Source organism: Neofelis nebulosa, chromosome 13 (assembly GCF_028018385.1).
Source record: "Neofelis nebulosa isolate mNeoNeb1 chromosome 13, mNeoNeb1.pri, whole genome shotgun sequence".
NCBI classification, from domain to species: Eukaryota; Metazoa; Chordata; class Mammalia; order Carnivora; family Felidae; genus Neofelis; species Neofelis nebulosa.
The window spans coordinates 76056327-76077093 of record NC_080794.1 but is presented as its reverse complement, the minus strand read 5'-3'; the positions used below and the strand labels follow the sequence as shown (position 1 = coordinate 76077093).

Genomic DNA, 20767 nt, shown 5'->3' with positions numbered 1-20767 from the left:
AGAGAGAGAGAGAGGGAGACACAGAATCGGAAGCAGGCTCCAGGCTCCGAGCTGTCAGCACAGAGCCCGACGTGGGATTAGAACTCACTCACTGTGAGATCATGACCTGAGCCAAAATCGGACACTTAACTGAGCCACACAAGCACCCCAAAAGGGTTTCTTTTAAAAATAAAGATGTTCATTTAAAAAGTTCAACCTGTTTCAAACTCGAGACATTTAGCATTGAAATGTAAAATTCCAAATATTTAAGATTAAAAGACCCCCTGTAAAAACACCCAAAACAATAGTTCAGTTTTAAAAACTAATCTTATTATCTTCGTAAAGGAGGGACCTTTAACCTCCACTGGTGGAGCACGTACGCTTCGGGAGCCGTTAGGAACTGTGGCAAAAACAGGCAAGAATCCACGTGTGCTGTTTAAGCCTTGAGCATAGCTGAAGAAGCCGCAAACCAAGAACCGTTCTGGCAGATAAGACCGGCCTGTGCAAGGTCTTTGCCATCAGGCATGGAAAGGGCATTGATCGGTAAAGCTGAGACCTAAGCAGGAAGTCACCATCGCGGAAGGATGTACAGCCACTTCACAGAGCTCTCAGAAAAGGGGAAGGGCATTTGTCAGTTTGACTGTTCGTCCGACATACTTCACACATCTGAGTTCTGATGGGAAAGTATGCAAGTGCAGTAGCCGTAGACAGCTCTAGAGACATCTAGTCCATGTAGCTCAGATTTGAAAGGACTATTCTATCGTGAAGAGCAAAACAGGCAGTGCTCTCCTAAACTATGTGAGATGAACAGACTTAGGAAATCCCGTCTAATGTCCGATGTCCGGAAAATGCTGAAAATGGGTACTTGCCGTATGCTGGGCAAGGTGTTTGAAGCTTTATAGCTATTGATTCCTTTGTCCCTCTCTTAGGCGTTAGTACCCTCTCCTCCATTCTATAAATGAGAAGCTGAAGCTCAAGAAAGTCCAAAGAAAAATGGAGAGAACGCGAGAAAGGAAAGAAAAAGGAAAACTCCTCTGGTGTCGCACAAGTAGGGAAGCCAGGATTTGAACCAAATTTCTTGACCCAAAACCAGCCTTTTCACCCCCCCTGTCCTATACTACACAGAGTTGTGTTTTCTCCCATTATTTCATTTTAGACAAGAAAACAGAAGGAAGAAGGGCCATTGTAAGAAAAGAAGGATGTAACTCAACCCATAAGCAGGATTCCTATGGAAATAGAGTTTACAGGAAGGTTAGGAGACCAGAACGAAGCAAAAGCAGCAACAGTAAATGCAATGAAACAAGGAGAAGTTTCTGAACCTCCAGGAGACATCTTGAGCATTTCCCGGTGCTAGATGGTCTGAAGGTACTCATGGAAGATTGGTCTCTCCACAAGAGCCAGAACCTCATTGGATTTGGCGAATAGCCGAACTGATTTTGAACACTGTCTGCCCATAAAAATCTAAAATATGTATTTTAGAATCAGAGAACCCAGGGCAGGTGTATGCCAGATGGAGGTGGTTCAGATCTGAAAACCCCGAAGAATGAAATGGGATTTGACGGGAATTCAGATCGACCGACAACCCTTCAAACCTTGAGCTCCGCCATATTAATGGTGCAAATGAACCAGCTGGATGGAACCTGCACAGCTCACACTCTAATCTGGTGAAGAAGAATGGAAAGAGAGCCTGAATGGAAACAGGCTGGTTCGGCCAAGGGACGTTTCTCTTCCATGGAGTTCCTCATCCTGGAAGAGAGCATCACAGACCCTGTCCGGGGCATGTGTTCACGTGGCTCTCCAGCGACACTCCTCTCCATATGCGCAGTACGTGAGGGAGCAAGAGACCTCAGAGCCACCCCCAGGTGCATCACTACGGGAAAGTCAGAAAGTATCCCCTGACCCATGTTTGGCAGAGATAGGGTGACTGACATGGGCGAGACCCCAAAGCTCAGCGTGTTCCTTGGCTGTTCACACAATGTCCTAATTGTTAATGAAAACAATACTTTGTCATAGCAACGCCAGTAGACTGAAGACGTCTGGCTGTCCCATACTGCACCCTCTCCTGTCGCACCCCGAGACGGTGAGCCACAGCAGGGTTCCTCTGGCGTTAATGGCAATGAAAACATTTTCAGTTGGCAGACTCTTCCGGTAGTTGATCTCCAGTTTTTTTCTGTTTTTTTCTCATCTGTCCCAGAGCTGTGTTAATGAGGAATAAATGGTGGCATTTACCTTCCAGTAGGGGGGGAGATTGCAGTGCAGGGGCTAAGAGCTTGGGCTCCATCTCTAGGGTGTCTGGCTTCATATCCGGACACTTGAGGACTTGTGGAGCCTGGGGCCTGCGTCCTTCTTCCTCATCTGTAAAACAGATGTCTTCCTCAAGGGGTTATGGAGGAGACTGGAGTGAGATCAAGCCTGGGAGATGGTCTGCACGGAGCCTGCCACATAGTAAGCAGACGCCCCACGTTAGCGCCTGTTAATATTCTTGGGTGGTTACTTACCAGGTTTCATTCTGCTATTGAGTTGGCACGTCTTCACTCCTGGCCACTTGAAGCTGAAGGGCTACCTGTAGTGAACAGTTCCCCCACAGAGAGGCATCCTGGCTCAACTTTATCAAGGGGTGGCCTCTCTTTTTAAAGAAGGGCGACGCTTTGGTTGAGTCACCCTTACATTTCATTGGGAAGCAGATCGAGGAACTGGGCTTCTTGAGCAGCGTTGTTATGTGAATCCTTCCTTTCTCTGTATACTTAGTATTGAGAATTTCCTCGTTATCGAGATATGCACGTGATTTGAAAATTGAAGTCTAGGAGGAAGGTAGTTGTATGTGGCAGGTTTGGGGGGAGGGGACCAGAAGCAGTGGGCCAGTGCACAATGTGATTTCTCCAACCCCTCTCCACCCTGTGTATCTCAAAGACGTGAGAACGATACTTCACACCCCTCAAGTGAATTCTCTTAGAGTCTAATCACTGCCTGACTTGAATTGGCCGGCTGGGTTTGCTCTCATTTCAGACGTGAATTACATAGTGATGCAACATCCTTATTTTTAGGGGAGGTTTTTGGCTCAGTCACACTCATGTTCAAGGTGACAAATATCAGTAGAAACAGTACCGAAGAGGAAAAATCCTATTTCTAATGTAGAACTGCAAATTTTCATCTCCAAGAAGTAGCTGTACAGAGGGCAGCAAGTCTTTCAAGACTAGTCCTTGGGTTTTCTTTGCAGAGCTTTCCAGAATGTGCTGGGTAGGGTGGGAGGCAGTTAACCCTACTTTATACATTTCCAGCCCACTACCGTCACCACCACTCACTCTCAGGGTCCTCAAGGCATATATTATAAAGTCTGGTTTCTTTTCTCTTTCTGAGTGGCCAACCACTAACGTTACCTCAGTGACTCAGTGACTGTGGGGATAGGCTGGAGTCACGGAATTAACATGAGTCAAGTATCCACAAACTGAGTGTTTACAGACAACAAATTCTGGCTCATTCCCTCAACTAATGTTTACGCCTTCTACTTACCTGCATGAAACATTAGGCATATCCTGTGAGGTCAGAGGTGGTAACTAAAGTTCATAAGGAAAATACACATGATCCAGAAAACCAACCAACCCACCAGCAAAAAACATGGGAATTATAAATTGTATTCCTGAAGGAAAACTAAGAGTGACACTGAGAGAAGATAAGGGTAACCATTCTGGATTGAAAGATCAGGGAGGGCTTCTTTGAGGAGGTGATATTTAAAGCCAAGACTGAAGGAGGAAAAAAAAATCCAGTAAAACTGGGGCTCAGAGCATTTCAGGCAGAGGGAAGAGCTGAGATAAGAACCCTGAAGCAGGGACGTGCACCATGTTCCATGAGTGATGGTGGGTAGTGGGTGAGAAAGGGGAGAGGAAGGCAGAAGCAAAACCCTGAGGCCCTGGGAGTTGTGACTTTATTCTACATGGTTGCTGAAGCCAAAAACAGGGTAGTAACCATCTAAACTCTGTTTTTAAAAGAGTTGTCTGGCCCTTGGACTCCAGGGGATTTGAAGAGGGCAAGAACAAAGGCAGGAAACCTGCAGAGAAGGTCATTGGAATCGTCCAGATGAGCGGAGGTGGTGACTGGGGCTGGGGTTGTGGCAGCAGAGGTGGAGGGAAATGTGTGTGCCTGACGGTAGAGCCAGAAGGCACTGGAGGGGACCAGGAAGAGACGGTAAAAAGAAAAGTCCCCAAATGCATTTTCAAGGCTGATTGCACAGCCAGTTCTCCTTTTTCTGTCTTTCTAGGTTATATTTTCCCTTCTTCAGAATAGTCACAAATCTTTTTTTAGCCAGCTTAGTTTTCAGTAAATGCTAGGGATGCAGGCCAGTCTTGATTCTGAAGCCACGGTGTGAAATCTTACAAGGTGCCGTTTATTTTACAGCCCACCAGGACTTCCTCTGAAAGCATTTATTCTAGACCAGGTTCCAGTATCCCTGGCTCCCCAGGTCATACTATCTATGTAAGTATTTGCTTCTGGAAAAGATGCTTCCGGGGCAGGTAAAGTAGCAGATTGTGATAGCGGAGGGGGTAATCCAAAAGAGAATAATTGGAAATGACTTCTGTTTCTGTTATGAGATCCAGTTTTCATTTTTGAAGATCAGCCTTCTCAATCATGTTTTCCTTCGGGTAATTAAATTGATATGCGAATGTGGCCATCAATGTCAGTGACCCATAAAATGCAACAGTGCTATGCAGGAGTTTAAAAATTGCTGTGCCTAAGTGGGGTATAGATACTTGGGGATTAATTATACCTTCCAGAATGCTGATACTGAGTATTCTTAAATTCTGCCACAAAGGTATTTAAATATTTAGTTTATCAAATATGCAGTTCTTGTTTTTAGCCATCTGGGAGGATTTGTTTTGACCATCTGTTTGAGCTTTTCCATCTCTGTAATAAATTTAGGAAAATTATCCTGAAGGTTTTTAGGCTTTTCTACTTGGTTTATTCTGCATAGACTTTTTCCTAAGCTTCTGATGACTTAAAAAAAAAAGTGATTAATATATGGTATAAATTGGCAACTTTCTAAAGCAGAATGCTTTTGTTTTTAAAACTAAGCAAAATGTTTTGGGTTTTGTTTATTTTTAAGGTCTTCACCTTTTGAGCAGGATGTGAAATATACTAACAATAGTTCCCCAAAGAAATGAGACTGAAGAAGAATTTTTCTTTCTGTTTAACTTTGCCAGGCAAAGGTGGACAATGAAATCCTGGATTATAAGGATTTAGCAGCCATTCCCAAGGTCAAGGCAATATATGATATCGAACGTCCAGATCTTATTACCTATGAGCCTTTCTACACTTCGGGCTATGAGGACAAACAGGAGAGGCAGAGCCTGGGAGAGGTAATAAATTCTAGAAGCTGTGAGTTATACAACAACCTCTCTTTTATCGCGTGTGTAAGAAAAACTGATTGGAATCAAAATAAGGCAGAGGGTCCTTTGGACTGCCCAGTATTTACAGACTTCCCTACCAGCTTTGAGGTACCCAAAAACCTATCACACCATCCCTGGGCTCAGGAGGTGACAGAGGAGTGAAAGAGTAGGCCAGCCAGAGAAAACAGTGAAGATTGAATAAGCGTTAGTACTAGGTTGTGGGATAGCAGAACGGGCAAGCTGGGGAGGAAGTCAAAGTTGTCAGGGGAGAATCTGTGAGCTGGGCAGACGGAATAATGGAGGGAGAGTCTTCTGGGGTCTCGATCTGGGGACAAACTGAAGCCTCTTCACGGGGCTCATGAGGAAAGAGAGCACACACCCTAAATTATGACAGCTACAGTCTGCAGCACCTTAAGACAGTTAGAATGTGCAAGAACAGGAAGAGTAGAGAGGTGGAGACCGCGGTATGGCACAGTGATGTGAGCCAGGGTTCTGGAATCAAATTACCTGGGATCAACCTGGGAACTCGCACATGCTGCTTGTATGACTTTGGCCATGTAACAACCATTCTGACCCCTAGTTTGTTCATCTATAAAACAGGATGACAGAATTCACCTCATAGGATGTTAGTAAGGATTAAATAAACTGTCTAGTAAAGGTTAATATCTATATAATAACTAGATAATTTATTATCTATTAAAACTAATCCATATAAACTCATCTATTTAAGCACTTGGCCGAGCCAGACTCCTGGTAAATGTTCAGCAAATGACAGCTATAACTGAAGTCGTTACCTGTGGCCTTGGGGCTTATTCATGCTCTCCCAACATCAATGGTCCAGAGGCTGGAGCACAGCCTCTCAGCCCCTTAGGGTCCTTCCCATCCCTTCCCAGGGTTGGGGGCTCCCTGCTCTCACCTCCTGCCTGAGTCATGTGGGCTCTGGTCTGTTTCCTCTGGCATTTTCAACTTGATCTAAACTTGTTTCCCTTTTTATTTTGAAAATTGGAATCATCTGTAGACTCTTTTGAGTCCAATCAGAGAGATGTTGCCCGAGTACCGAACTGAAATTAGCTGTTCAACCAAGTTTAAAACAGACTGTAAACTATTTAACAGCACACGGAGCTTTGAGATCTTAATGAAAAAAAGCCGTGAAAGCACGGTGATTCTGTTTAATTTGTTTTCAGTCATATCCATATAGAGTATTTGTTTTATACGATGCTTATATTTATTCATAACTGTAATATATCTTGTTCTTTTTATTTACTTATTTTTCAGTTTGGGTTTTATTCCAGAGCATAGCTTGGCCTTGAAATGGCCCCTGGGGCAGGAGGGGTATCCATTTTCGTGTAGTTCCCCCTAGTGGTCACATGTCTGTAACTGCATCTACAGCTGTTCAAATGCAGGTTGACTGGCCTGGGTTGTCCAGGTCCCACTGGCCCCTGGAGAGTTGCGTAGGGGGGATAAAGGAAAAAGGAAAGTTCCTGAACAGAGTGCGCAGGAGCTGGTCCTGGAGCAGGTGGATGAGAATTTGCTAATATTCAAGTCAGATAAGTGGGGGGAGGTGAGTTGTATTATGGCGTTTTAGGTTTTGGGGGGGTGTGTGTGTGTTTCCCAGCGGTTCCGTTTTGAGCAGGAAAACATCAAGCACTACGAGTTTGGGCTTTGAAGCGCACATTTTAGGGTTTCAAGTCAGACTCTGATATTCACTAACCGTACGACTTTGGGAAAAGCACGTGTTTCAGTGTCATGTGTAAATTCACGATAGTAATTAATACCTGCCTCAGAGACTTCTGTGAGGATTAAGTGAAATATTTCGATTAGAACAGCACCCGGCACGTACGTGCTCAACAGAAATGCTGGCTTCTCTCATAGCGGGGATCTCAGGTCCTTACCTGGTGTGGTGACGTGTGCGTTTCTCTGAGGACCGAATCTCGGTGGGAGGATGGCCCCGGATCAGAAATCAGACATATTTGGGAACTCTTCCCCAACACATGAATCTTGCGACTTAGAAAACTTTACAAGCTATGTGATTATTTATTCCTTTAGTTGTCATTAACACGTTTCCCAAAGAATCCCTATGGTGCCAATTTAGAAGCACCGGAGGAATGAACTTGACATTCTGTGTAGCCATTTGTGCCTTCAGAAGGCATGAGTAGGGAAGATCCAGAAGCCTCTGTCAGCAGGGTCAGGCCTGGCTCCTGCCCTCACGGGGCCCATCCTCACCCAGCTAAGACGCCCCAGGGATAGGCTGTCGCTGCAGCCGAGACCGTGGGGCTCGAAGAATCTACAGCGCAAGAGAGCCCAAGTGCTTTTTGTGAACTGGGCGTAAGAGGCAAATTCGGAAGCTGAGAAGTCCACCACTGGCCAGGTGCTTCGCTTACATTTCATTCTATTTGAATACTTTTGGCATTTTAATTGTAAACATTTCATTCATTCATTTAGGAAATGTTTGTTGAGCACCTCACACGTGCCAGGAGCCTCTCTAGTCACTGGGAATACTTCGTCGTAAAGGGGCAGAGTTCTTGCCCTCGTGGAGCCTGCAGCGGAATGTGGGAGACAGACAACAAACGATACCTAATACAGGCGTACAGGGTATCGTGCTAGACGAAAAATGAAATAGAGTGAGGCACAAGCACGTGGGGCCGGCTCGCTCCTTTAAATAGGAGTCACAGAAAGCACTGTGTGGCACCACATGTGAGTCGAGACCTCACGAGGAAGGGGAGTGAGTCCTACAGGTGTCCAAATGAAAAAGGGCTGGATGCCACAGACCTGGTTATTACTAGCCGGTTAGCAAACAATTTTACATGATTGCCGTGGTTGTACCTCAGTCGACAGCCACGTTTATAGAAGTCTGTGTTCAGGCAGACACGGTGACTCATACTAGTAAATTGAGCATAGTTTGAGCCTAGAGGGGAAAATAGTTCCAATCTGTGTAGCTTAAGCATCTCAAGCACGATAACGTATTTATCAGGACCCCGCCGTTCTTAGGCAGGGATGTGCGCCAGCCTCCCAGAATCTTGGTTTCCGTGCCCCTGTCTGAGCCCCATTCTCAACTCACTGAACCAGAAGAGGGGATGGGCAAAGGGAGCTGGCAGTGGAGTTTGAATACTGTTTCCTGGTGAGTCTGATAAACAGCTAAGGAAACTGAAAACGAATTAACACGCGCTGTGACTTTAAGTTCTCTTTTCTTCTTCCAGTCTCCAAGGACTTTATCTCCGACTCCATCAGCAGAAGTAAGTACCGTTTTTGAAAATTGTAACGGGTGGGACTTGGGGAATAACTTGGACTTTTCCTAGACTGGAATTTTTGAAGGAGGACATTCAACGAAACCACAGCAGAAATACCACTAGTCTGTAAAATACTAGTGGTGGTATATTATTCCGTTGAATTGATATGACCGATTCACTTAATTATTCCCCGATTTGTTGAGGAAGTTTTATCCTTGTAAGTGGTGGTATGATAGATATCTTTGAGCGCATTTTTCCATTCGAAGATCCCTTTTTGTTTTTCCTGGGGATATGTTTCACTAAGTGGGAAGTAGAATTTCCTGGGTCTGAGGCCACTATCGGCTTGTTCTCCAGGCAAATCAACTTAAAGTGTCACCAGATCAATGTCAGGGACAGTGTGGGCTGGCAGTCAGAACAAGGAGTAAGATGAGAGCAGGGAGGCTGGTCCTGAAGGAGGCTGGTCCTGAAGCGGGCTCTGCCTTCACGAGCCACACGCCTACACAGGGGTCTCCTGCCTGCTCTGAAACATTCTGCTTTTGTGGAGAAGGGAGGTCAGCCCTTGTGTTCTACCTTCCTTGTTACACAAATCAGGTGAAATGACGTATGTGAACACACTTTGTAAAACCGAAAAGCACAGTATAAACGTGACCATCGGAGTTACTTTCCCCAGAGCTCTGTCGACACTGGGATTTATCGTTTTCCTTCTTAAAAGTTGGCCGAATGCGGGTACTGCTGGTTTCAAACAAAGTGCATTAACCACAGAATGCTCCTCTGCCTACGTATTTAAGGATATGGCCCTAAAATGTGTACATGAACAGGCAGGCATGATAGTTCCGGGGCAGCCTTTGTAGAACTTGACTTCCCTTGGACCTGATGATAGCCTGAATGAGTGTCTTACGCTCCTGCTTTCTCGTACTCTCTTTCCAGGGCTACCAGGATGCTCGGGACCGGGTGATCCACCGGTCCACCAGCCAGGGCTCCATCAACTCCCCCGTCTACAGCCGCCATAGCTACACTCCAACCACGTCTCGCTCTCCCCAGCATTTTCACAGACCTGGTAAGGGCACCTGTTCCCGAGATTCACTCTCTATGATAGTCTGTGTTGGCTGTGTGATTTTTCTTTTCCCCACCACTGACAGTGCGTTAAGAATCTAGCTGCCAAATAGATCTCTTCTTTTCCCAGAAAAAAAAAAAAACAACAACAACACTTAAATCCAACTACAATTTGTGTTATTTTATGGTTCTATTCATTATGATTTATTAAATAATTACATTTTGACAGTGAACAACAAGAAGCAAGGGAGCCTTTTTAAAAAATATTTTTAGACTTGAAGAAGATCCCATCACTTGGAGACTTAGAATGAAGATCTCCAAAGAAAATAATTTGATGCACCCTTTAGGCACATCAGCATCGTCTAAAATCCAGCATTAGCCATTTGCTGGTGTGTTTATTGTGTTTCCCTGGTCCAGGCACATGGTGTTACTAAGCATGCTGGGGTAAGCACCTTCTAGAAGGAAGTATTATATACAACCTCAGGGTTGTATTTGATAACTTTTCAGATCCATTCTAGCCCTGAGATTTTTAGCCAGACTTGGAAAACAGAAAAACAATAGAGACATATTGTGATAGAGAATATCAAATAGCGTGGACTTCAGGTGACTATGCACAGTGTAGTCCCTATGACTATTAGTGGGTGTCTCATGTGTGGAATAGAAGAATGGAGATCCCAGCACGGATTCAGGGTTCTCTGAGAAGTAGATTCCCACAGGGAGATTCTGGCCTTCTAGACAAACTTGGTGGCCATGTACATCTTCGAAGACTTCATGTTAAGCTTCTTGTTCTGCACAGGCTGATGAGAACAGGACATGTGCTAACTTATTTTATAAAATAAAACCAGAGGAAATGAACAGAATATAAAAAGGCTGCAGTCTTTTCCTTAAGGCTATAGATTTAATCCTCATAGAGGACCGAATTTTTAGTATATGATTCTTCAGTAATGTATAGTTCCCCCTAAGTCATAAGTACTTGGTATTTGTTGAGTTATGTTACATGAGAATTTTTCAGGAAATGGATTCTTTTTTTTTTTTTTTTTTGGTCTGCAGCTATGTTCATTTTACTCATGTCCCGGACCTGGGTCTAGATTTAAGCCCTTGTCTACGTGGGGGACAAGAAATCCTCTATGTGACTGCCTGTCCTTATAGGGCATATGTTGAGGTCACTGAGGCCATGGCCATGACCTTGTCAGGATGACGTGGGGCTACAGGGAAATTATTGTTCCATAGGCCCCCGATTAGCGAGGGGGTGGTCAGCCAGGGAAATTATTTCCCTAAAAGATCATGTCATTGTTGAGCACTGAAAGTTTTTATCTGTTCCAGCCGTGGTTCTGATGTTAGCAGCCTTTAGGACGTTCCCCATTCTAAGTGCACTTCCCCCTCTCCACAGTATATTATGGACATCTGATTATTAGGGCTTACGGTTATTTTTTCAAGATCTGTCCTTGTCACGTGGAGTCGGCGGGGTTCTGACAGCAGAGTTATGGTCGGTGTAGGATACCTCTGATTATCCACTCCGTGGGTCCTAGATGCCAGGTGGTGGCGCGCGCACACACACCGCCTCCCCCCCCCCAGGGCCGGGTTTGGTTTTAATGGCCCATTCTCCTTCCAAGATCAGGAAGCCGCCGGTCCCCCAGTGCCGCCACCACGCCATTCTCAGGATCCTAAGTAGCTCTCCGCCACCTGGGGAGCACGAACAGGTCCCTCCTTCTCCGCAGGCAGAATAAAATTAAACTTCTAATGGGAGAAGTTTGCAGCTTAAAAACAAACAAACAAAAAGAATCTGACCCTTACAGATAAGTACTTCTTTTCAAGGTTCTTGAAATAATTGTCTTTTTTTTTTTTTTTCACATGTGCGTCAGGGGGGGTTCTGTTTGGCCAGGTGTCTTTTTTTAAAAGCAGCTATTTCTGAATCTAGATGATGCACCGGTACTGGCTCAACAGTAGCTGGTGTCATCCTGACAGAGAATGTCCCGGTGGCCATTCCTTCTGATAAAGCCATTTATTCTCAGAGAGTGACTCTCTACCGACCTGAACCAATTTGCACATTCTCCCCACTTTGCCTGACCCTTAGCAGGTGCGTTCTTAACCCTTTTTCCTTCCTCCTTTTTCAGACTCCTGATTAACGTTCTTTATTTCCCGCCCCGCCCCCTCCCTTGGAACGAGGATGCTGTCCCTGCTCCTGTGTTAATTTCTGTTCTTCTTTTCTGTTTCCACCTTGCCCTGCCCCTGACTCCTTGCCGCACAGAGCTGCTGTCTCCTGGTGTGCGCCTGCGCACCAGCAGCCTCAGCTCCACCCACAGCGACTCCCGCCCCAACTCCCCCTTCCGACACCACTTCATTCCCCATATCAAAGGTAAGGAGGCAGGCTTCCCCAGGCGGCACCCCGCATAGTGGAGATTTATTAGCACCCTGGGAAGGCTAATAAGGTGGATCTCCAAGAGTTAGCTCCCAGCTTTCGACCTCTCCGCATGCCTGCGTGTGTCGTAACTACACCCAGCGTCTTAGAACTGGCATGGCATCTCTCAGTAGGAGAAATATGTCATTTCTAAGGGCTCTAGATGAAGAAACAGGAAGTATGTTTAAGACCAGAAGATTCATTATCTACTGCTTAGGGGGAAAAAAACCCCATATATTATCATTTTGTTTTTCTGTGTGTCAAAAGCAAAATATAATATATAGTTGGGGTATGTTCCTGGTTTTGATGCGTGACATGGCTCAGCAAAACGTACCACTGTTTAGCAACAAATCTCCAAAACTTGTCTTAATGGTAAGAAGCCATTTAACCACTCGGTGGTATTGAAACACTTGGAGAGTATAAAAAGATCGATGGCAGTGTAACTTAAATGTCTCTCCCTGAGCCAACCCTAAGGGTAATCCTCTTTTGACTGGTCCTGATTTCTGCGTGACATTGAAGAGAAGCCGTGCCTTCTGTTTTCTGTTTCTGCCCCCACATTCCTGCCCATTCCCTTTATGGCATTCCCACCATTTTCCTCATTGCCCGTTATGCTCCTGAAGCAGTCCTCAACTGGGGCCCTTGTTCCCCTCTGTATGTTGGGGGATCCGAGAGCCTTGAAGGGGCTTCAAAGGGGCCATCATTTAAAATAAGTATGAGCTCCCAGAAGGATGCTAACTTCTTCCATAGTCTTGATTTGAACCAAAGTAACCAATGACAGTAGCTGAAGGAGGGAGTGCCAGGCCAGTACATTGTTATAACCGGACTGTTATATTAAGTGTTTTGTTAGAAGGCTTGAGGCAGACCTAACAGATCCCAACTCGGTGTTCCAAAGTGCTCAGATCACGAGCGCGGCTACTGAGTAGCCAGAATGCTGATCCAGCTGACCGAGCGTTCATTTACCGTCTACCCAAGCTATTTTCTTATGGCTCACTTGGATTTTTGAGCCACCGAGTCCTAAAATATAGATGCACTGCCCTTAATCCGCATGCAGTTATCCTATGTGTGCCACTTTAGCATTCTCTGTGCTGTAAAAATAATGTTGCTGACATGCTTGTTGAAGTCACACACGCTTTGTCATTAGCAAAGAGATGAGCATTTTCCAGTTGGAGCAGCACTTTCTAAAATTCTTGACAGATTACTTAAAATTATTATTGCTAATTAGTATTTGGGGGGCCTTTTGTTATCTAGATACCAAAATACTTTAGAGGATGTTTATAAAGCCGTAAGAAATTACTGAAGAACTTCAGAGATGTATTTTAAAGAGACTTTAATATAGAAACCCTTGGCCAAACTAAGACTTGTTTGCTTCGAATATGCCAGAGAAAATAGATTTTTGATTCAGAGAGGTAAACTGCCTTGCTTGGTTTTTACATGTTTTACCTTGCAAAAGAGATGCTTCCCGTAGGAAGAAAAACGCCACGTGCCCTGTAAAGTTACACAAAGTCTGTACAAATACACACATCACGAGATATCGAGACACAACATCTTGTGTCTGTGAGCAGCTTTATGGAGAGTTGGGATACGCAAATGAACGCCGGAGTCCTAGGTTCAAATATTATCTGTGCCCTGTGCCTGCGGTGGCACCTTGGATTGTCAACTTAACCTTTGGAATGTCACTTGCTACCTCATCTACGAAACCTCTCCTAGGTCACTGGGGGCACGTGAGGTCAAGTGCCCTGGTGTGTAACAAGCACTCGGCTCACCTTGTCCGTGACGGTTTCCCCCTCGGCTTCGTGCCCTTAAAGCACCTTTGACTGTGCTGTTTCACTCCATTCTCTGGTGAAGGGGCCCTGGTCAAGGGTCACACCGATGGAGCGACAGGGCCCCCCCATCCCTCACTCATATTTGGGGCGTCTGTTTCAGTATAATTATACATGAAATACCATTTTTAAAGCAAACTTTTTTTCCCATCTCTATTTAACTAGCAAATTGCATTCTTATTTAGCCTAAGGCAAACAGCTGCTTTCAGCCACTTAAATTTTTACTTCTCAACAGTACCTTTGTGTGCCTAAATGGCACCTTATTAAAAATGTAGATATGTAGTCGGCCCTTGAACAACATGGAGGTTAGGGGTACCGACCCCCCCGCCCCGCGCAGTGGAAAAATCTTTGTAGAACTTTTGACTCCCCAAAAACTTAACTACAAATCGCCTACTGTTGACTGGAACATTTACCAATAACACAGTTAATTAACGCATTTAACACAGTTAACACATACACACACATGTTATATGTATTATATGCTATATTCTTACAGTAAAGTAAGCTAGAGAAAAGGAAGATAACTTACAGTGAAAACACATCCACGCATATGTGGACCCATGCCATTCAAACCTGGATCGTTCAAGGGTCAGAGGTCCATTCTTTTCTGTCTTCAGACTGAATTTGAACTTTTTGACACAAATATTCTAGGTTTAAGTTGTAGAGAGCATTAGCCCAAGAGGCATTAGGTTGAACTTGACCTCACACTTAAAAGACATCTAATGGTCCATTTCCATATGTCTATAGTCCGCTCCTATAAAATAGTCTACATACATCAGATGCGAAATGTAATGTACATAACAGTACAATGCTTAGTTTCAAAATCAGATGAGCTTTTTGCTAAACTACAAAATAAATCATGGAGAATTTGTACATTAAAGATACTGCTCTAAGAGCTTAATATAGTCGATTGGCTAAATACTGATTCTTTAAGGAATTACTTCTTAGTGATTCTGAAAAGCACGTATCCATCCATTAGACCAGGAAGGCCTCTCCAGCACTTGGAAAATTTAGCACAGAGGGAACTTATGACCACTTGAGAAGCAAATCTAAGGCATCTTTAAAATGGAACCAAGTCCTCCAGGGCCCTTCATGGGAACGTTCACTTTTTATCGTGGAGCTCGCCTTATGGTCTCGGGGCAGTTACTTACAAAGCCAATGTAATCTGGGCAGTCTGAGGATGCCAGGATAGGATGTCCACCGCAGGAATGTGTATCTCAGAGCACTAGAAGCACCACTCTGGCAACCAGAAGTTCAGCCCCCCATTTCCCAAGTCCACTTCCTGGTCCTTATTGCTGATGCACGGGCCCCGGCCCCCAGGGTTCATGGCACCGGGGATGCTGCATGTTGGAAAGCTGAGATGCACATCACAGGCTGTCTTTCTATTTCATTGGCTTCTCCATCCATTTTCTGTAACGTCCATCTTGTTTTCCGGTGTGTCTTTGTGTCTCTTCTCTAACCTTCCCTGCAGCCGCATTCTGTATTGGTCTGTCATTGTCGGGCCATTGGGACAAGTGCATGCTTAGAGATTTGGAAAGCTTTTCACTTTGTTTTGGGCTTGGTCTGTGCTATGTTTGCTGAGTTCCTCTTCCCTCCCCTTTGAAATACTCTTAGACATTACGTTCTGTGTCCACAAAGTATAAATCAGATTTGTGAACAGGAGGGCTATATATATTCAGTCTCTTTGAAAGGAATCTTTTCTGTTTCACCATAGAAGTGATTTACTGTGATGCAAATATCTGACACTTGCTCAAGAAAACCATGATGCTTATTGAAACTTTAGACAAGAACCAGCAATCCTGAAACTCTGTCATGAAATCTAGATGCTGACAACTTTAAGGTCCCCTCAAAGGACTCGTTTATATTTTGGAATATAAGCACTTAGAGTCCAGAAAATTAGGCAGCATTCTAGCATGTTCCCGTAGCAGACACATGCATGGCCATTTTGATCTACTTGTCTTAGGATTTGTCACTTGGGCTCTCAGGTACCAAAAAAAAAGATTGAAAATAAGGACAGAGCATTTGAATGTGTTAAGGACAGTGAGAATCCTGTAAGTGATTGATCTCTCAAGGACTGAAAAATTGGCTTAGTAGGCTGATACGGAAGGAGCTAAAAATGAAGGCTAAGAAATAGAAATACACGGTAGCTTCTTTTTCATTATTTATTTTTGGGTGAGTGCAAGCGTGGGAGGGACAGAGAGTGAGGGACAGAGGATCCAAAGCAGGCTCCATGCTAACAGGCTGACGGCCTGACAGCACTGAGCCCAACGTGGGGCTCGAACTCCGAAACCACGAGATCCTGACCTGAGCCAAAGTCGTACGCTCAACCGACTGAGCCACCCAGGTGACCCACGTGGTAAATTCTCATCATAGTAGCTAAGATCACTCACAACTAAGAATAATCCAGTACAAGGAGGGACTTATTTAAGGAACAAAATGGCTATGAATGTGATACATAACAATATTCTACGATAGATACGCTATTATATAATTTTTAAACAGTGTCTACATCCCAAGCTAATGGTGATGATAATGTTGATGATGGAAATACCTTCCGTATATCATCTTTCATCTAACACCTCATGTATTACTTTGCCTAAGTAATGAACTAAGCGTACAAATAACTGTTTTAGGGCCCTTATCAGTTATTTCCTTCTAGAATAAAGTTTTACCACTTCAAGATAGGGTGTTTAAGTTAGAATAAGGAAAGAGGACTCATCTTGAGAGTTTTGCTTTTTTAAAAAACACCAAAAAAAATGTTTAATGCCTTTGGTAGTTCAAGGGCTAAGAATTTGGTATCTAGCAAGAGTATTCTGAGACCTTGTCCCTAATGAGCCATGGTGACATGTGGAAATCATACTGCACAGAATCCCTTAAACGGATGTGTTGCTGAGTCTCTCTTCACCTAGTGTTTTAAAATGTTTTGTGGGAGGTTTTAAGTGATTTTAGCATTAAATCTATTTACAAGGACTTGAACATAGGAGTAAGGGTTTTGTTTTTTGTTTTTTTTTAAGCAACTAGAAAGGTCACTAATTACTGAAATATGCAGCCAAATAAAGAACTGTGCCCAACAAGAGACAGCATTCGGCCCGAATTCCCCCATCCGGATCTCAGACAACCACTCATCACAGCCTCCACATGATAGACTTTAATGCTTTGGCAAATGCTGATTCTGATACCCTTCAGCCTTTGCACCCCACATATGCAGATATTTTTGTGTGTGCATGACATTGGCTAATAATTGTCAAAACAAACGTAACGGCGTCTCATCCGATTGGGTATTGTAACCCAAATCTGTGAGAACATTTCCCTGAGATATCTGACGTTCTTCTGCAAGTACAGGAAGGTTAGAGTTGACGGGCAGGAAGCAGGGTGGTTCAGAAGCCATAGCAGCCAGTGCTCAGGATATGCAAAAAGAGTCTTCAAAAGGCAACCTCAAATTAGGCGAGAAAACCGTTTTTCTAGACCTTTTGAGAACAGCTCACAAGAAGTATTCTGGTTTTCAATTCTGGATTACTCTTGTGAATAATTTCTGATGTTTACAGGAGTAAATAATTCCTCTGCAGTGAAATGGTTACATGGGGGTTATCGAGGATCTAGTGGGAAAGTTATAAAAAGGGGGTGATATTGTGACCCCATGGTTCTATACAAACATTTGGCTGCCTTTAATCAAGAGCAGCATGATGGTTAATCCTGCAGTGGTGCCTGACTAAATTAGGCCATTAATAGCTATAGAATTCTCTAGCAGGCGACTTCAGTCATTCATTTGCAGACATTAATTAGGACCGACTTCTAGGCTGCGCACTAGACTCAGCCCACGAAGATGAATGAGACCTAGTTCTAATCCACCCTGCGATTGAAAACAGGATTTACTTCTAAATGTAAAACCACATTCTTCCTTCCCCTCCTTGCCTCTACCTGTGTCTTTTATACTCTTTTTTTTTTTTTTTTTTCCCCAGACACGAGCTGGTTATTTCTCGTTAGGAGAGTGATAGTAAATGAAACTTTAAAAAAATAAAATAGATATAAAATTAAAAATAAAAGAAAAAGAAAAATAAAAAATAACTTAAAAAATTAACCATAATAGATCAGAAGTTTGGGGTGAAGCATCATCATTTTTGGAAGCTGATATCTAACTTAAATAAAGTCTACATTATAATGTATCGGGAGCTAGATGTGAAAGTGACTCTTGAGGAAAAAAAGAGAAAGGCTTCAGACCATAACAACTAAAAACCTGGCATCTACATTTAAGCAAGGGACAAATTCAGATCGTATTGGAAAGATCGCACTGCCCATTCAGTCCAGATATGTGCTCTGGTTACCTAAAAATACACGTGTTAAGAAATTAAAACCCTAGTAAGCACGTCATTTTAAAACTCCAGCAATTGACATCTTTCATACTTTGCCGGCCAGATTTAGAACGGCGTGGCATATTTAAAGAAATCGGCTCGTGCTCTGTTTTGTAAAGATCTAGAGTTATTTCAAACTGTTAGCCTTAACTGATAGATAAATTACACGTTATCAAAACGTACAACTTTTGTGCTTCAACGGACCCTATCGAGACAGTGAAAGACAACCCGCAGAATGGGAGGAAATGTTTGCAAATCATACATCTGACAAGGGACTTACATCCAGAATATATAAAGAAGTCCTATAACTCAGTAACAAAAGTAATTGCATTTTAATCCGTTAATTTTTGCTAGTACATCTTCTGGTGTGTTCTCGGGGCCGATGTTTACTCAGACACGAGGTGGGAGGACAATTTAGGGCAGTAGCTGATCTCTGGCCAGTTGAGCCCAGGTCTCAGTTCATCCTGGTCACAAGGGAGCGATGGTGGCTTTGGTGGCACTCAAGGCTTTGCAGCCACCTGCCAGCAATCTTTTCTAGCCCCTTCGCTATTCTCCCATCCAAGAGCAGCCTGTTGTCCAGCCACAGTGTTGCTCCCACACACCATGGCCCTTCCTTCCTCGTGATGTTCAAGCCCTCTGGAATCCGGGTCTGGTTATCCCTTGACCCATCCACCCACCCACCTGGTGGGCTTACTCTTTGACGCCCCACTCCGTCTAATATCTCAGCTTTCTGAAAGAACTCAGGGCACCTTCCCCTAGGTATGCATTTACGTGTCACAGTCTGTCTCCTTAGGTAGATTCTGAGCCCCACTCCCCACCACAATGACGTCTCAGTCACCTGCGTGTCCCCAGTCATATAGCTCAGTGCCCAGCCACGGTAGCTGTCCATTCGCAGAGGGAATTGCTGGACTGAGTGGCATCTGAGTGGAGCGGAGCCTTTAAAGAGAAAGGCAGAGAGGTATAAGCGGTCCTGAAGTTCCTAAAAGAAAGGGCTCTGACTCCATGGTGTGTATTTCAAAGTGAGGCAACAGAAACGTTTGCTGTAGTGCAGGCACTTTGCATTGCTGAGGGGAGGGACTGGGTGGCCACGCGGGCTCCCAGACGTGGCCTTCCGTTTGGAGAAATATATTGCAATTGCCAGCCTCTGCCATCATGCCTGGAAGTGATCGTATTTGGGTTTGCCTATCCTGCCCCTTCACGTGCTTGGGATTTAGTCGTCCGACAACTGACCCTGAATCATTAGCAAGTGACCTTCCATGACTCTTCATGTACTTTCCATCTAATCAGTTTGCTGCTAGCTCACGGCCTTCAACCGCATGCCATCGGAATGACGCCCCCTACCGCTAGCTGCTTCTAACCCAGTCCCACGTGAGCTCAAGTCTCTCCTGCCCCAAAACGTAACCTTCTATCACCTTGTGAGCCAAGTTGATAAACTGAGTTTGTTTCTTTTGTTTCTCCTTTTTGGTATACCTCCTCCCGGTCTGTCGTGTTGAAGTTTGATTATGCTTGCTCTGTTTTCTTTATTGCTGTCCCTTCCCTCATTTTGTTTTCTCCATTCTTCTCATTGGAGGCAATGAGCCGTCCAGCGGCCGGAACTCCCCTCTCCCTTCCCGGCCAGACAGCCGCCCTGTCACTCCAACTTACGCTCAGGCCCCTAAACATTTCCATGTTCCAGGTAGGAGCTGACACGGTCTTTGTTGGGGTGTCCTGTCACGGTGTAGAACGTAGCCCTGTTACCTGTCTCGTCTCATTTCTCATGCTCTCGTCATTGGGATGCACACAGTGGACAAACCCTAAATTGCACGATCTGACCTAGAGGGCCTTTCAGAAGTTTTGGATGCGAAATGCCAGGATTGTATGGAAGGTTTACGTTTTCTCAAAAATTTTTGAAGGGAGGTCGGAGGCAGAGGGTGAAGGAAGAAGGGTTGAGTTGCTTTGGGTTTTTTTTTTTTTTTTGGACTAAGATTTTAATTTTACCTTTATATTAGTGCCTCCTGAGATATCACTCTGTGGTTTGGTGTCATTGACAATTCTCGCAATGGCAACCTAGTTACCTTCTCATCCTAAAGGTGAACCTTTAGGTGAACCACAACATCTCGAGAATACTTTTGTTTTTTTTTCCTGTTTGTCTCCCATGCGGAGAATCTTTCTATGGACTTTTCAGAGAGGTGTAAAATTGGATCAGTTAGTTGGATGGTCCTTCTGCAGTGCGTAACCAACTGACTACCTCCTTAGCCCACAATGATATCTTGCAATTTAGGCTTGGTGCTGTAAGCTTTGCTGAAGTCATAAGCATCTGCTGTCACAGTACAAATGGTAATTTGCCATCAAGAACTGGAAATCTCAGGACCCATCATTCTCTTAATGTTTAGGGTCAGCTCAATTTGTAAGGGCAAGATTGGCCATCCAAGGTCACGATGTTATTTTTCTATGGGAAGTACATTGTTTTACTTCTTTAGCTACTGAAAGTGGTTCAATACCTTACCCATTAGGGGTAACATATTCAGAATCTATAATCGTTTTTTTTTTGTCTTTTGCATTCCAAACTTACCTGATAAAA

At 44.2% G+C, this 20767-nt stretch overlaps 1 protein-coding gene across 30 annotated transcripts in view; it reads left to right on the top strand.

Moving 5' to 3' along the window:
• Window positions 1-20767, top strand: part of ABLIM1 (actin binding LIM protein 1) — a 292950-nt gene that overhangs the window by 252847 nt on the left and 19336 nt on the right. For 12 of the 30 annotated variants that reach the window (XR_009252645.1, XR_009252641.1, XR_009252656.1 and 9 more), the window contains 6 exons: window positions 4372-4449; window positions 5175-5330; window positions 8558-8593; window positions 9515-9644; window positions 11889-11996; window positions 19778-19882. Coding sequence is in view for 4 of the 30 variants with exons in the window: in XM_058697864.1 (XP_058553847.1) it covers window positions 4372-4449; window positions 5175-5330; window positions 8558-8593; window positions 9515-9644; window positions 11889-11996; window positions 19778-19882 (613 nt within the window). In the remaining 26 variants the exon portion in view is untranslated. The remainder of the gene's footprint in view (window positions 1-4371; window positions 4450-5174; window positions 5331-8557; window positions 8594-9514; window positions 9645-11888; window positions 11997-19777; window positions 19883-20767) is intronic. The other 18 variants (XR_009252636.1, XR_009252640.1, XR_009252648.1 and 15 more) reach the window with 2 other exon arrangements.